Source organism: Lutra lutra, chromosome 8 (genome assembly GCF_902655055.1).
Source record: "Lutra lutra chromosome 8, mLutLut1.2, whole genome shotgun sequence".
Lineage (NCBI taxonomy): Eukaryota > Metazoa > Chordata > Mammalia > Carnivora > Mustelidae > Lutra > Lutra lutra.
Genome location: NC_062285.1, coordinates 124,614,487 through 124,630,471, shown reverse-complemented (window position 1 = coordinate 124,630,471; position 15,985 = coordinate 124,614,487). Strand labels below are relative to the sequence as shown.

Genomic DNA, 15,985 nt, shown 5'->3' with positions numbered 1-15,985 from the left:
AACTCTGAGCACACCTGAAGTAATAGCCAAACCACCACGTGAATGATCATTATCTCTGTTTTCTCACAAAGACTAGAATGTGGTAAATAGAGCATATACTGATTTTAATATGGTATAAATTATGAGGTCCTTGTCTAGCAGAAAATGACTATATAGGTAAATTACAGGAGTTTGAATGATATTTATAAAAATCTACTGAATATTATTTTGGAGAACCATGAAAATGGGCAAAGCACCAAACTTAAAATCTGAACGCATGAGTTCTAGGCACAAATGGCCATTCCTTCAGTTTGTTTGTCTGTTTGTTTTTCCATAAAACAAGAGACTTGGACAAATCATATCAAAGATTTCTTTTAGCTCTGATATTCTGTTTATAACCCTGGTTGGTAATTGTGCTGTGTTATGTGTTCACATTTGAAAAAGGAGTGGTGGAATTTTGTTATTAGAATACTTGAGATGCACTTTAAGTTGTGGAAATGTAAGCTCCTTGAGGGTAGGGACCATACCTTATTTATTGTTAGTGTCCCTTGCATCTAGTGTGGTGTACTCAGCATACAGTAGGCACTAAATAAATATTTACTAAATTGTTCTTAATATCCCTGAGATACTTGTTCTTTCTGCTTTTTGCCTTAGTGTTATCTCCTGATTTATATTAAAAATTTTTTGTAAAACCAGTACATGCACTTTAAATCACTCAGAATTAATTGCAGTCAGCCTTCTGTGATGCCCCATGTTTATGCCTTTGGCACATTTATAAACCCCTTGGAAGTATGAGAACTCCTGTTTGAGATGAGCTACATCAAAACACAGATGCTAAAGTTCAGGAATGTTTGAACATTTGATTTCTATGCCATATGCTGTATTCTGACTCCATAATTAGAAATTATAAAAAGCATAGGCTTTCAATCCTGGGTGTGAATCCTGATTATGCCACCTGCAGCCTATGTTACCCTTAGGTAAATTATTTAACTTCAGTCTCAGTTTCTTCATCTGTAAAGTAAGAACCAATTTTAGGCAGTTCTTAGGAATACTATGAGGACTAAATAAAATGTTAGCAAAATGCCTGGCAAATAGGATGGATTGTTCTCTCTGCCCACCCAGATCCCTCCCTGCCCCACATATATCAAGCACTAAAATATTGCTTCCACATCAATTGTAGGTGAGACAAAGATACCACATAGGTGAATAAGGTAACACCAAATTGTTTTCCAAAGTGGTTTATAAGAGTTCCCTTTGCTTCACCAAGCTTGCCAGCACTTGGCATTGTCAACCTTATCAACCTAAAGAATTCAAAATGGAATTTCATTGATGTTAATTTGCATTTTTGTAATTATTGAGGTTGAATACAGGAGTGATTCAAAATATTTAATAACCAGACATAGCTGATGTAGGGGGAGGACCCTTGCCAGTCCAGGTGTTAATTCTGTAATTTTTGGTGTGGGGAGATAGGGAAACCAGGACTCACATAGCCAGGGTGGCACTTGTGTGTCTCAAGGCAGTGACTACATACCAACTAGTACATAAGTACTTGAATGTTTAAGAACCAGTAAAGCCACATCAGCTCAGTATTAATATTTAAGGGCCATTTATTTTTCTTCTCTGCAATGCCTGTTTCTCCTTCCTGACACTTTTTCTACTGGATTGCCTTTGTTGATTCATACTTACTCATTATATAACCTGTGTACTACCTTTATTATCCGTATATGCTACATACCATATCCCAGTTGTGTCTGCGCAAATAGAAATTTTTTAATTTTCATGTAGAATTTATCACATGTTCACTATGGATAGCACTTCTTGTGACTTACTTTTGATATCTGACCAGGGAAAAATGCTGTTACCGCTTTTGAAGAACATCATGGCTATTTTCAGCTTATTTTCCATATAAATTTTAGAATCTGTTAAGATAATATGAAGAATTCTTGCAATTATACACAGATATGCCTTTAACTAGTGGGATCCAACTTGGGAGGAACTAGTATCTTGTGATACTACATCTTCCTGACCATGATCATGGTTATTTCTCCATTTGCACAGATTTCTTTTAATGCCTTTTGATAAAGTTTTATAATTTTCCCCATAAAAATACTGCAAATCACTTTTATTCCTAACTTACACGTTCTCTTTTGCTGTTGTCTTAAAAAAAAGTGTCACATTTTTTAGATAGTGAAGGTAACAGTAATATTATGAAGATGTTTTAATTTAAAAATATATGAGCATGATTATATTAAACTGTGTAATATACAATCTGTGCCAGTTTAATTTAAATAATAAAACCTGCTGTGATTTCAGACCAGCAGATATGCTGAGAAGTTCATGCTTTGGGGTAGATTGAGATATTTTATCAGCAGAGGGAGCACATTACTCCACCATTGCTAAATCTTTCAGGTTGTGGCGCTTTTGTCTCTTGGTCTTATAGCCTGGACGCAGGAACTCTATCTTTCTCTTCTTCGCTTCACTTTTATTTTTGTGTTTCTTCAGCTTTTTCTTGGCAGCAATATCAGGATTAGTTACAAACTTGGGAAAAAAAAAAGGAAATTTTATATTACTTTTAAAGTAAATGTTAAACCAATAAAAATCAAATGCAGAAATGGGCCATTTTATTCACCTTTAAATATCACACATGTAACACATTCCCATTAAAGACAATCTGGAGCCCCAGCTGTAAAGTCCCCACTTCTCAAACATAGGCAGTTCCTCTTTCCTGCCTGGGTAAGTGTGACACACATGCATGCACATACCCCTGGTTAATAATACTAACTCTAAGGAACACCATAGTTTCAAACAGCTGACATACCTCTAAAGCCTTCCTCTTTTTCCGGAGTGCCCTTTTCTCATTAGCCTGCTTCTGTACTGAGGCAAAGGCTAAGGAGAAGCTCTCAAGTCCAACCAGCTTTTTGAGTAATTCTATGATTTCCTGGGATAGATTCTTAAGCAGAGGATCTGATAACACACAGAGTAATAATCAGAGGTAGTCATGTAGGAAAGGACACATTTGTACATCTATAAAATCAACAACATGCAAAATTTAAGCTCTTGGCGGCATTATCACTTTTTATTACTTGAACATTAAACACTGATCTAAATCAGCCTTTACGTAACTGAGATGGGATGATGCAAGTGTTGGGCATGACAGTCCCAGGCACCACTCCTCTGGGATGCACCAAGAGATCACAGACCATGAAGCCCAGTTTCCAGTGGAATCCTGGCTTGGAAGACACTAATTTGAGAACCTGACAGAAACAATTTGGGTTACTTTGTTGGCCTCCTCAACTTTGTGCGGACAAAGGAAAGGTAAGTGTGTCTCTAGGCTTTCTCTAATTCATGGGTCATAGATGTTTAGCTCTGGCCATAACCTTTTCTCGAGGGGGGATCAAAGACTCTGAGAAGCTGACAAAAATCTTTGCTTTCCCACCATTCCCTGCCTTCTGTCTCCCAAATGCAAATGACCCACAGGTTTTTGTATTCAATTTCAGGAGCTGTTCTATAAAGTTTTTTTTTTTTTTTAAAGATTTTTTTAATTTATTTATTTGACAGAAATCACAAGTAAGCAGAGAGGCAGGCAGAGAGAGAGGAGGAAGCAGGCTCCCTGCTGAGCAGAAAGCCCGATGTGGGGCTCGAACCCAGGACCTGGGATCATGACCTGAGCTGAAGGCAGCGGCTTAACCCACTGAGCCACCCAGGCGCCCCCAGGAGCTGTTCTAGATTATAGTTTTTTTCTTTTTTAAAAGATTTTATTTATTTATTTGACAGAGAGAGATCACAAGTAGGCAGAGAGGCAGGCAGAGAGAGAGAGGAAGAAGCAGGCTCCCTGCAGAGGAGAGAGCCTGATGCAGGGCTTGATCCCAGGACCCTGAGATCATGACCTGAGCCGAAGGCAGAGGCCTAACCCACTGAGCCACCCAGGCGCCCTAGATTATGGATTTCTTGAAGATGGTGAGTAGGGTCCTTTCTACCATTGAACCTCCAGTGCCTGGCAAATACTAGGGATGCAATAAAATGCTGGGTGAGGAGAACCAAAGCAGACCTGTCCTTGACCATTGCTTTTTCCTCTTGAGAGGAAATAAGTTTTCTCTAGGTTGTAAGACTAAAATAACTCCTGCTTTGACATTCACTTTGCTTTGTTTTAAAACTTACTATCTACTTTACCTCTGGTCTCTTTTTCTACGATCTAGAGAGACCATTTAGAATCCGTGAGGGAAATGCACCAAATGCCCAGGCAAAAAAAATGAAAAATAGGAAAAGTAAAAATATTTCACACTTTTGGGGCACCTGAGTGGCTCAGTGGGTTAAGCTGCTGCCTCAAGTGTGTCTGCTTCAGCTCAGGTCATGATCTCAGGGTCCTGGAATCAAGCCCCACATCAGGCTCCCTGCTCAGCAGGGAGTCTGCTTCTCCCTCTGCCCCTCCTCCCTGCTTGTGCTCTCTCAAAATCTTAAAAAAAAAAAAAATTCAACTTTGGCTTTATAATTCACAATAAGACAATATACAGTTTATTATTCATTATTGTCCACAACAGCATGAGGTTTAGAACCACCTCAAGTTATAGATTTCTTTGAATATTTAACCTATGCTTAGGTGTATTTACCTCTTTTAGGAGAGAAACATTCACAACACAAGAAAGCACATAGAAAGCAGTCGAATATGCCTTATTTGTTTGCTACTAATTGTTTTGATTCCTATCAAGTTTTCTTAAACTCTGGCAAAGAGGGAGGAAGAAGGAAGCATTCAGGAAAGAAGTGAAGATTCCTGAGGTGCAAGTATTCAAAGACAGGCTGCAGTTACCCTGGTCCGAGTATGTGCTGTTCAGTTCTCGGAACAGAGGGGCTATGATCACTGGGAGATACGGCTTCACCTTGTCTACTCCAAGATCCATCGCTACAGCTCCGAGAAATTTAAAGATGCACGTTCTCTGAAAGTAGAGATCATTCATTGTTCATTTGAAGTGTTTGTCTTATTGTAGCCATACAAACAGTTAACTTAGAAAACAAGGTCTCTTTTGGGGCAGATATTATTGATGCAGTTTTGGGTTAAAAATTTCCTAAGACTTGGGAGAATTACTAATGTCACTAAAATGCTTTTTTTTAATCTATTTTTTTAAAAATGAGAACTTTCAGTTATTCTGTACATTCATCGCACCTTTGAGGGGTTTCTAGGTGAATAGGCAGCCTCCAGTTTTGCAATCCGGGACAACTTCTGGATCAACCACAGCAGGGTGGCTGGCTTGCTGTGTTCTTCCTTTGCTTCCTCGTTCTCTTCTTTGTCAGAGTCCATCTTCTCATCTGCACAGGACTTGTATTGTTTTACTTCCCCTGTGGCCATACCCTCTCCTAAAGTTTCTTGTTCTTCCATGTCTTCTTTTATCTCACCTGGCTTATCTTCAGATTCAGGTTCCAGTAAATGTAAGACTTTGGCTACAAATAACAAATTCTTAACAACCTTAAAAAAAGGGGGGGGGGGAGATAAAGGGAGGAATTGGGACTTTGATTTTGAAATAAATACAGCTTAGTAAAAGATAGGTATTCTACAATAAGGGAAAAAAATGTAAGTGGGTATTGTACTATTAAACTGATGATTGTTCCAGATTTTGATAATCTTCAGGTCTACCTTATAGTGTATCCAAACCCATTTTCATGTAACTCATCTACTTGGCCTAGTTCTACCCTTAAGGTCACAAAGGATACTAAGGAAACGATTTCATTCCAGACTATCCATTTACAATTTTTTTAAAGATTTTATTTATTTACTTGTCAGAGAGAGAGAGGGAGAGAGAGCGAGCACAGGCAGACAGAATGGCAGGCAGAGGCAGAGGGAGAAGCAGGTTCCCTGATGAGCAAGGAGCCCGATGCGGGACTCGATCCCAGGACGCTGGGATCATGACCTGAGCCGAAGGCAGCTGCCCAACCAACTGAGCCACCCAGGCGTCCCTCCATTTACATTTTTAAGAGCGCTTTCATCTCTCCTCCATTAAATCTCTTCATAGATACAAGAGTTTCCATTTATTGAGCAATGACTTTATACACAGCATTCTAATTCAACTCCAAAATATCACTATTAGGTACTATTATCAGGAGAGAAAACCACAGCTCAGAATTATTAAATGACTCCCCCAAAGACAAAGAAAGTGGTCAGCCAGGATTTAAAGGTCTTTAGAATTCAAGCCTACGTTCTTAGGCACTGAGCTCTTTCTCCTCAAATCCCATCTGATCCAGTTAAACAGCCCAGGGACCTAAATTTTAGACTTACAGTAATGGACCCATATATTGAGTCCCTAATTGAACTCCATGAAATCTCTGATACAGATATTTCATACTAACTATGTGAAGGAGGAAGCCAAGTTGGTTTTCGGTTCCTTTATCTTCCTGGATGCTCTATTAGAGGTGCTGTGTGTCAAAAGTTTCCCCTAAATGAAGGACTCAGAACCCCACGCACTGTCCAAGGCTAGCCTGGCCATCAAGAATTCATACCAAGATTATTACTTCCTTTTTCTGGAACATTGGCCTTCCTGAAGACAGTCCCAGTTTTGGAGGCCTTTTCCCCTTGTGGCAGCCATTTCACCCTAAGATTACGGTGAACTAAATTCTATAATTTCTTTCATCCTGGGTCAGTACTAGTAAATCCCTGTCCCAAGTTTCTTTTTTTTTTTTTTTTAAAGATTTTATTTATTTGAGAGAGAGGCAGTGAGAGAGAGCATGAGCAAGGAGAAGGTCAGAGAGAGAAGCAGACTCCCCATGGAGCTGGGAGCCCGATGCGGGACTCGATCCCGGGACTCCCAGGATCATGCCCTGAGCCGAAGGCAGTCGTCCAACCAATTGAGCCACCCAGGCATCCCTTTTTTTTTTTTTTTTTTTTTTTTAAAGATTTTATCCTGTCCCAAGTTTCTATGGTTGTATCTGTCAACCTCTGTTAAGACAGGTATTGTAGGGGTGCCTGGGTGGCTCAGTGGGTTGAAGCCTCTGCCTTTGGCTCGGGTCATGATCCCGGGGTCCTGGGATCGAGCTCCACCTCGGGCTCTCTCTGCTTGGTGGGGAGCCTGCTCCCCCCCCCCCCCCCGCCTGCTTCTCTGCCTGCTTGTGATCTCTGCTAAATAAATAAATAAAATCTTAAAAATAAATAAAAAAGATGGGTATTGTATGGGGTGCCTGGGTGGCTCAGTTGGTTAAGCAACTGCCTTTAGCTTAGGTCATGATCCTGGAGTCCTGGGATCAAGTCCCACTGCAGGCTCCTGCTCAGCAAGGAGTCTGTTTGCCCCTCTGCCCCTCCCCCTTCTCATGCTTGCTCTCTCATTCTCTCTCTTTCAAATATAAATAAATAAAATCTTAAAAAAAAAAAAAAAAAGACTGGTATTCTATGAGACCCCACCTGCTACTACCCTGGCAGGATTTCTCTGATCTCACTTTGCTATCCACCGAACAGCTTTCCATTCTTTCTCTGGCCCTGCCATATAATGAAGCATGCTATATTTTCATGAAAAAGTGATAGAATATCAGGGTTTATGGCATGCTACTTGAGATCGCTCTTTGGATACAGCGTTCGGTTTCCACTGTCCCGTCACTTCATCTACACTGCTGTTCCATCTTGTCCGTAACGACAAGAGTCATGATCAAACGCCTTGCTCATAACCAGATACCACAGCTATGTCATCTCATCATCTACCAACCCAATGGCTTTATCAAAGGAGATTAAAAATAAAGGGAACAAATCTTTAAAAAAAATAAAGGTAACAGTAGACCCTATTCAAAAGTTATTTATATCTGCTGCATATTTATAAATGCTTCCCTATTTACATTTTACTTATAGTGACATTTTATCATATGAAAACCCCTAAAACTTTTTAGTGACTTATCTGCCTTCTGTTAGGGATAGACTATTCTCAGACCACACTGTATCATGACCATTATTACTTTATTTTCAGCTTCCAGGGTTAAGGGAAGGAAATATAGTTTATTACAGGAACAATCAATCAACTCAGTCAACCAACTAATGCCCTTCAAAGCTTTGGTCACAATGTGGAATAGTTCTTAAAACTGAACACGAAAAGATTAATAGCTTCCCATTGTATCACCTTTATTGGGAATTTTAAATTAAGCCAAGAATACCCCCAACATGGATCCCAAAACTGATTAGATTTATGTGATAATTGAACATATATTTCAGTGTTATGTCTTTATTTCATCTAATACCCCAAGCATTAAAATAGGAAAACAAGGGGCGCCTGGGTGGCTCAGTGGGTTAAAGCCTCTGCCTTCAGCTCGGGTCATGATCCCAGGGTCCTGGGATCAAGCCCCGCATCGGGCTCTTTGCTCCGTGGGGAGCCTTATTCCTCCTCCCTCTTTGCCTACTTGCGACCTCTGTCTGCCAAATGGATAAATAAAGTCTTTAAAAAAATAGGAAAACAAACACAAATACGAAATGTAAGCCTATTCCTAGACTTAGTAGATTAGATCCCTTATATTAAACCGGAATGATGACAATACTTACCTGCTCTCCTAGAGACTGATCTAAGAATTTGGAATGCAACTGATGGCAAGAGGCTAGGGAAATACTTTTCATCTGTGAAAAGAAAATGGACATTGGCAGACACAATGCAGGATACTTTTCATTGTTTTTAAAAACTCCAAGTTACTACCCATAATAAGGCAACTGAGATGCTTGATTTTGCTCTGAATGACTTGTACAAGTCTGGAGAGGGAAGGTCCATGATCAGAAATTGTGTCACTGTCTCCTTCTACCTGCCCCAAGGACTTCAGCTCAAAAAAATGGGATACTTTCAAGCTCTGGGGTGATACAATCCCTCAGATTATTAGTAGAAAACTTGACAACATTCCAATATTTTTTCCCTTCATTCCTTCCCTTCCATCTTCTACTTGTTTAGTATTTATAGAGTTCCCACTATGAGTCATGCATCGTTTTAGGCCCTAAGAAATCAGAGATGGATACAACATGGTTTCTAACTAATATTTTCATGAACATCAACTCATTTAGGATGCAGGATCGATTAAGCAGAAGACTGACTAGATGGATAGTCAATAAATTATTATGGAAAACCTTGGCCTTGAACTCTCTAGTTCCCACTACTCCTATAGAATAACATGTGCAACAAGTCAGCTGTTAAAAAGAGTTTCTTCCAAGGACCAACCCCAAGACAGTTACATGAAGCAGAATGAACATCTCATGTAGATCACAAAGAAAGAAAAAGATTTTAGGGAAACTTTACCTTTTGTTCAAGGTCATTTGTTAAGAACCTTATTGCTACAGGTACTGAGAGTCTCTTTTTAGTTTTTTTGGCCTTATGTCTTCTAATAAGTTCCTCTGGTTGGCAAGAGGCAAAGAGTAATCCAAAAATCTGGGCTGCAGTGAGCCACACCCAGCTATGTGGATGTCTCAGGTGACAGTGCACATAACCTAAGGGAACCAAAATGCATTTTCAGATGTTTCAACTTTCCTGACTCTTTGGTGGTAAATGTGATTAGTGTAGGCATTCATTATCTATTATGTGCCTGGATTTAGGAACCAAAGATGGACAAAATAGTCACTGCTTCCCAGAAGCTTTCAAGAAGCTAGGGGTAAGTGAGGTGGTGACATACTGGAAACAACTAGAAAACCAACTCCTAACATGGTGAATGACAAAAGAGGTACGAGTAAGCCCAGAAACAGACCTGTTCTATTAGAATTAGTTTCAGGTTCAAAGGAGAGAAGGTGGCTGTAACATTTACAATTTCTAAATTAAGTAACATAAATAATGCATATAGGCACACGTTTGTTTCTAATAATTCTTGAAATCAGTGGAAACTTATCATTGATTTCTTGAGGCTTTATGTGTGCCAGGCACAGGACTAAGTATGTTAGATAAATTATCTTGTTTAGACCTCACAACAGTTATGTGAATCAGAATTGTCAGTTGCATTTTAAAGATGAGGAAAGCTTTCAGATGGGCTAGCTGATGTGCCAACTGTAACAGGCAAAACCAGGCCTGGGCCCCAACTTGATTTGGCCCTAATGCTTATACTCCTGAGTGACATGCCCAATCTGAAAAGCCTTGTGGGTTTTAGGGAACAGTATTAAAATTCTGGATGAACCATGTCATATCTGAGTTTTAGTCTATGCTGCTTTATTTCATTAACAGGGTTTTACTTTTGTTCTCTGTGTGTTCTATTTTGTAACAATCTGGCCATGCCTCAGTGAAGTCATACCAGAGTGGGCCATATAGTAACTCTGCAACTGTACTTAAAGCTTTCATTCCAATGTCTATTTCCTGTAGACTAATCAAAATTGAGTATGTTAAACAAAAAAATTCTAGGATCTTATTTTTCATTTAGAGAGTGATATATAATAAATGTCCCAGAGAAGTTAAATGGTTTACTAAATCATGGCACATTTGCATGGTGGATTATTTATAGCTATTTTAAAAAACCAGCTACTAAGTGTGTTATGGTATAATAATATTCTTATTTAGGTACAAACAAGATAATGAAATGTATTACTAGTGAAGTCATAAATATGTATTACTTTTCTTAGAAAGAAACATTTTCACTGTAATCAATTTGAAAGGGCCTTTTAAATCTTTTTCTCATGGACCTTTTCCCTGACATTATATACTTTCTAAGTGTTCATATTCTAATTTCCCAAATCCGTTTTCAATAATTTTATTACAACTAATGTGTTTGTTTTTAACTTTAAATAAAAAGGAAACACTTACTCCAGATTTTATTCAGCGTCTCAGAGGGCTTGGCAAACTGAATGATATTACATTCCTTGATGAGTTTACTAATCAATGTAAGAAAATTAAACAGAAGGCGATCTGCCGCTTTTTCTTCAGTCTCTTCCATGATCTAAAAACAGGATGAATGTAAATCAAGTACGATAATTTCAAAGTTTCTGATGGATGTTTTTACTCCAGCATGTAGATCTGTACCAGGGTTTCTCAACATCGACTGACATTTTGGGTCAGATAATTCTCTGTTATGGGAGCTGCCCTGTGCTTTGTGGAATGATCTGCAGCATTCCTGGCCTCTGCCCACTAGATGTTAGTGGCAGCCTCCACCCTCCAGTTGTGACAAACAAAAAAATGTCTTCATATGTTGCTAAGTGTAGAGTGGTTGGTGGTGGGCTGGTGAAATCAACCATGCAGGAGAAATTTCACTCTTCATATACTACGGAAGATAACTTACTTTAAACCTCATTAAAAAAATAAGATTCAAGGGACGCCTTTGGGTGGCTCAGTTGGTTAAGCGGCTGCCTTCGGCTCAGGTCATGATCCCAGTGTCCTGGGATCGAGTCCCACATTGGGCTCCTTGCTGGGCAGGGAACCTGCTTCTCCCTCTGCCTCTGCCTGCCTCTCTGTCTGCCTGTGCTCGCTCGCTCTCTCTCCCTCTGTCCCTGACAAATAAATAAATAAAATCTTAGAAAAAAAAATAAATAAGATTCAACTACACAATTCTTCTCTCCCCCCCCAACTACACTACATTCTTGCTTTCATTAATAACATTTTTTTGAACACAAATAATACTTAATCTATTAGCTAAGCCACCTTAAGTAAAAGTACAAAAATTAGCACAAGTTTTATTCTTTGGCAAATTACTTACATCTTTAAAGTTTTCAGGATCAATTTCCTTTTCGATCACAGGAAGAACAGTTCCAAGTCTTCTCTCAAAAGAGACTCCTTCACTTTCCACAAACAGGCCACAGATGAGGGCAGCCAGTTGTCTATTTAACCTCTACCAAAAATAAACCACCAGAAGACAATGTTAACACAACTTGGGAGGCCATTTCCAAAATCATAAAATGAAGGTGGGCATGACTTTATCCTTAATATCTCTTTATGATGCCAGAAGTCAACAGAATATGGATCTTTGGTGGCTAACATGAAAAATATGGAGAAGTCTTCATACCCAAGAATAACATTAAAAGAAAAAAATGGAACTCATCATTACCTATTAATACCTTCCTCCCATTTTAAGTTTAAAAAAAAAAATCATGGTTAAGTACCAAATAATATAAAGAACTGTGAAATCATTATGTTGTATACTTGAAACTAATATAACATGTATGTCAATTATACTTCAGTAATAAAAAAATTTTAATTAAAAAAAGGAAATAAATTTCGTACCCCCATTCCCCATTCTGACTTTAATACTTAAAGCCAATATTAAGATATGACATACATTGTTTATATTCCACAAACAGAGGCCATTGATGATGATGGTAGAGTCAGCATGGGATATAATCATTGACAAAAATTATATTTCATTAGCTGAATAAGCAAAACTGAAAACAAAGATTCATCAATGGGGACTGGTTAAGTATATAAATGATACATTCATGTGGCAGTGTAACTGGCCGACAATCATGTAGTGCGACTACATATGTATTCTTACTTAAAACACCAAAAACTAAGACTTTTCATTGAAATATGACTAAAAGCAACCCTAACCTTTTTTGCTCCAAACCAGGTGGTAACCATATCAAAAAGCCAATCTTTTTTCTCAAGGTTGATTTTACTGAGTAAGGATTTGATTGTCATGGATGCCATCTTTTTGCACATGGCAGAGTCATCATTCACCATCATTAGACAAAGAGGAATAAAGAACATTCCACAGTTCTCATGGAGCAGTCCCTAAAAGAAAACGGGCAGTTATGAGCATACTCAGACTGGAATTCTCACAGGTGCTCAGATCGGAGGACTGTGGCTCCCAGGGCTCAAGGGGAACACACACACAGTTTGTGATTCAAGGTACCTGAGGGAATGTGTCAAAGAGACAGGAGATCATTTCCAAAGCAGACTCTCTCCCAGTCTCATGTTCGTAACTAGGGCAAGAAGATTAGACAGACTTGTTAGTATTTTTAAATTTACCAATAATTGTTTTTAAAAATTTTAAACATTGTCTTAAGGTGTTCATCTATTTCTTAAAAAGTGGAAAAAAATCCATTTTCCCAACTTTAATGTTTATATATGTCTATCATGCTACCATACAGCTTTAAATGTAATTGTGTTAGATTTTTTACCATTCTCCTTAAGTAGACGCTAATGAAAATCAATGCTCAGACTGAATTCGAAAAGCAACCTTCAGAGAACTGTCAAGGAAGCCATGCACATTGTTTGATAATCAAGTCAATGATGCACAGGGTAAGACCCTTAGAGAAGGTGCCATCAGGTTTAGGTTTTATCATTTTTAAGACAGCTGCCACATTAAAATGAGAGAGGATACTAACTCTGCCCTTGTGTAGTTTATGGCTTAAACTTACTTCAATTGAGCAAGCACGAATTCCAAGTTTGGTCTCAATTTGTCACCCAAGGGATAGTCAAGAATATATTTCAGAAAAACCTAGGAACAGAAGTCACACAGATGATTATTTGGGTCCTGTCTCTCCAGGATTCCTGCTTCCTAAGGCACACTGGTAAGTTATAAAGGCTTTTCATAAGAGTAATCAATCAGGTGAAGCCTGCCTTCAGAGTCAACAATGTACTTTCCTTTCTCCTCTGACCTGACTTACTCAGGTCCTATCCCACATGCCTGCTTAAGACTCAAGTCCTGGCCTACCACTGGCATGGTTGTTTTGGGCTCCAAATCTACGCTCACTTGTAGGAAGCACCTCTCTTCCATAGGTGGCATGCTGCGGTGGATTCAGTATGGACTATGGTTCAACCCTGGATTTCCCCATGAATAAGAATGACAATGAGGACAATATTAATACTGATGAGAGTAACTATTTCATTTATTAAATCTCTTCTATATGCCAAACATTGTACTAAGTGTTTCTCAGTTAACTGTCATTACTCCCTTAGAAGGTAGGGGATAAGTAACCCCATTTTACAGATGCCGAGGACAACGATAGCACAGAGAGGCAAGTTAACTTGCTCATCTGACAATGCCAGAATTCCATGCCTAGTCTATTTGCATCCAAACGCTCTGTTTTCAAGCCATTATACTAGTCAGCCTCCTTTATTAATAAACTGCAAAAGCTAAGGCACATCATTATACTTTTTAAGGCCTTTTTTTTTTCATAATACCCCATAATAATTTTCAAAATACCCCATAAAATGGGGGTATTATTTCTTCTGAAGGGTAACTACAAATGGAAGTCATGTATGTAAAGTTCTGGACACATAGCTAGAGCTTGATAAATAACAGCTGGCCCTCCTTCTTCCTACAATACTCAAGGAGACTTTTTCTAGAGACCTGCTTCCTCCCTTTCCAATGTGGCTGTCTCAGCAGCCCACAGATTCCTTCAACCCCGAGTTTTTATTTCCAATTCAGACCCTTCTACATCCTGGATGTGATATGCACTCATAGAATCATGGATGAACAAATGTATAAAAATAGATCTTCTCACATCATTCTCCTCCCTTGATTTCAATAGCTTACTGCTAGTAGTATAAAACCCTAAAATCTTCAACAAGACCATAAGGTCCTGCCTGACTTGGCTCCTTCTGTTTAGCTCTTCCAAAAAGCGAGGCCCTTACTGACCTCGAGGTTTACCTTCTGCAGGCACTGGCTATCCCCTTTTACCTAGAAAGCTAAGACTTATTCTTCCTTCACATTTTGGCTTACAGGCCAATTCTCAGGAAAGCTCTGATTCTAACACTAGGGTAGTCCTCAACCTGATCATATGCTCCTCCCTATTTTCTCAATTCTAAGAGGCACAGTTTTTCTTATTTTAACATCTCTGAAATCAGGCTATGTCTTGAAATTGATGGCATCTTACACTGTGTCATAGATTTTTTCTTTCTTTGAGGTGTATAAATAATGGTGTGTCTTGTAAAAGATGAAATATAACAGTGCTTTCCCCCTCCCGGTACTTAGGATGGTCTGTAATTAAAGAACTGTGGAATTTTTGCTTTGTGGATGTCTACTGTAAAAAGTTCATTGATAGAGACTATAAAAATTTTGTTGACTGATTTTCCAGCAGCACCTGGCACACAGTGATACACACAATTAATTGACTGAACTAAGGGATGAAACCTTTGGTGCAGGCTACTATGCTGCAGAAGGAAAATGTCTTCACCTATTAGAAACATTCCACTTGTGATGGGCTATAACCCAAAGTGCTCTTTGTTAACTGAAAATGCCCTTAGGACAAAGCAGAGTTGCTCCTCATACTTGATAAGTAAATGGGTTCCTGAGTCTTAGAATAAAGTAACAACCATGTGACACAAAATAATCTACAGAATTCAGCCAGTGTTGACATGTCTCTAAAAACCAAACTGAGAAGACAGGACCTGACCCTTCCCATGGGAATAAGGTGTCTCGACAAACCTGTCTGCACTGGACTCTGACAGGTTCACTTTGAGCGGAAATTGCCAACTTGGATACTTTCCGCATGACATCATCAATTTCCGGGACCAACAACTTTCTTGATAAAATGGCCTAAGATACAAAAGGAAAAGACATCTCATTTCATCTTCTACTGCAGATGGGTGTAAGCTGACCTGATGTTAAAGCAGTCATAGGCAACCTCAAAAATAATCATGGTAATCGCCAAAAGCTAAAGAACATACACTTAAAAATGTTTAAAATGGTGAATTTTAAGTTTTATATATATTTTACAATATTAAAAAATAAAGGAAAAAACTCCAATGTCTAATACAATGAATACAAGCATGGTATTTTATTTTTTAAGATTTTATTCACTTATTTGACAGAGTGAGAGAGCACAAGCAGGGGGAGTGGCAAACAAGAGGCAGAGGGAGAAGCAGGCTCCCCACAGAGCAGGGAGCCCAATACAGGGCTTGATCCCAGGACCCCAGGACAATGACCTGAGCCGAAGGCAAATGTTCAACCAACTGAGCCACCCAGGCGCCCCACAAGCATGGTATTTTTTAACCTATATTTTCCTATATCTTTATAGAAGTCTCTGGAAGTGTTGATAGTGAGTTTATGTTCAAACATCTTAATAAGTAGATATATTAACTTACAATTAATCCACCAAAATCATAACAATGTTTACAAATTAATTTTGGAAATCTATAGCTAGTCAAAACACTAT

General features: G+C 38.8%; 1 protein-coding gene across 1 annotated transcript in view; it reads right to left on the bottom strand.

Annotated features, from left to right (window-relative positions):
* Window positions 1–1,574: 1,574 nt before the first annotated feature.
* UTP20 (UTP20 small subunit processome component) overlaps window positions 1,575–15,985 on the bottom strand; it is a 104,697-nt gene continuing 90,286 nt past the window's right edge. The window contains 12 exon segments of the mRNA XM_047740132.1: window positions 1,575–2,517; window positions 2,798–2,943; window positions 4,784–4,910; window positions 5,138–5,437; window positions 8,480–8,551; window positions 9,216–9,403; window positions 10,698–10,830; window positions 11,584–11,715; window positions 12,432–12,614; window positions 12,736–12,805; window positions 13,244–13,323; window positions 15,256–15,366. Coding sequence (XP_047596088.1) covers window positions 2,362–2,517; window positions 2,798–2,943; window positions 4,784–4,910; window positions 5,138–5,437; window positions 8,480–8,551; window positions 9,216–9,403; window positions 10,698–10,830; window positions 11,584–11,715; window positions 12,432–12,614; window positions 12,736–12,805; window positions 13,244–13,323; window positions 15,256–15,366 — 1,698 coding nt within the window. The 3' untranslated portion in view covers window positions 1,575–2,361.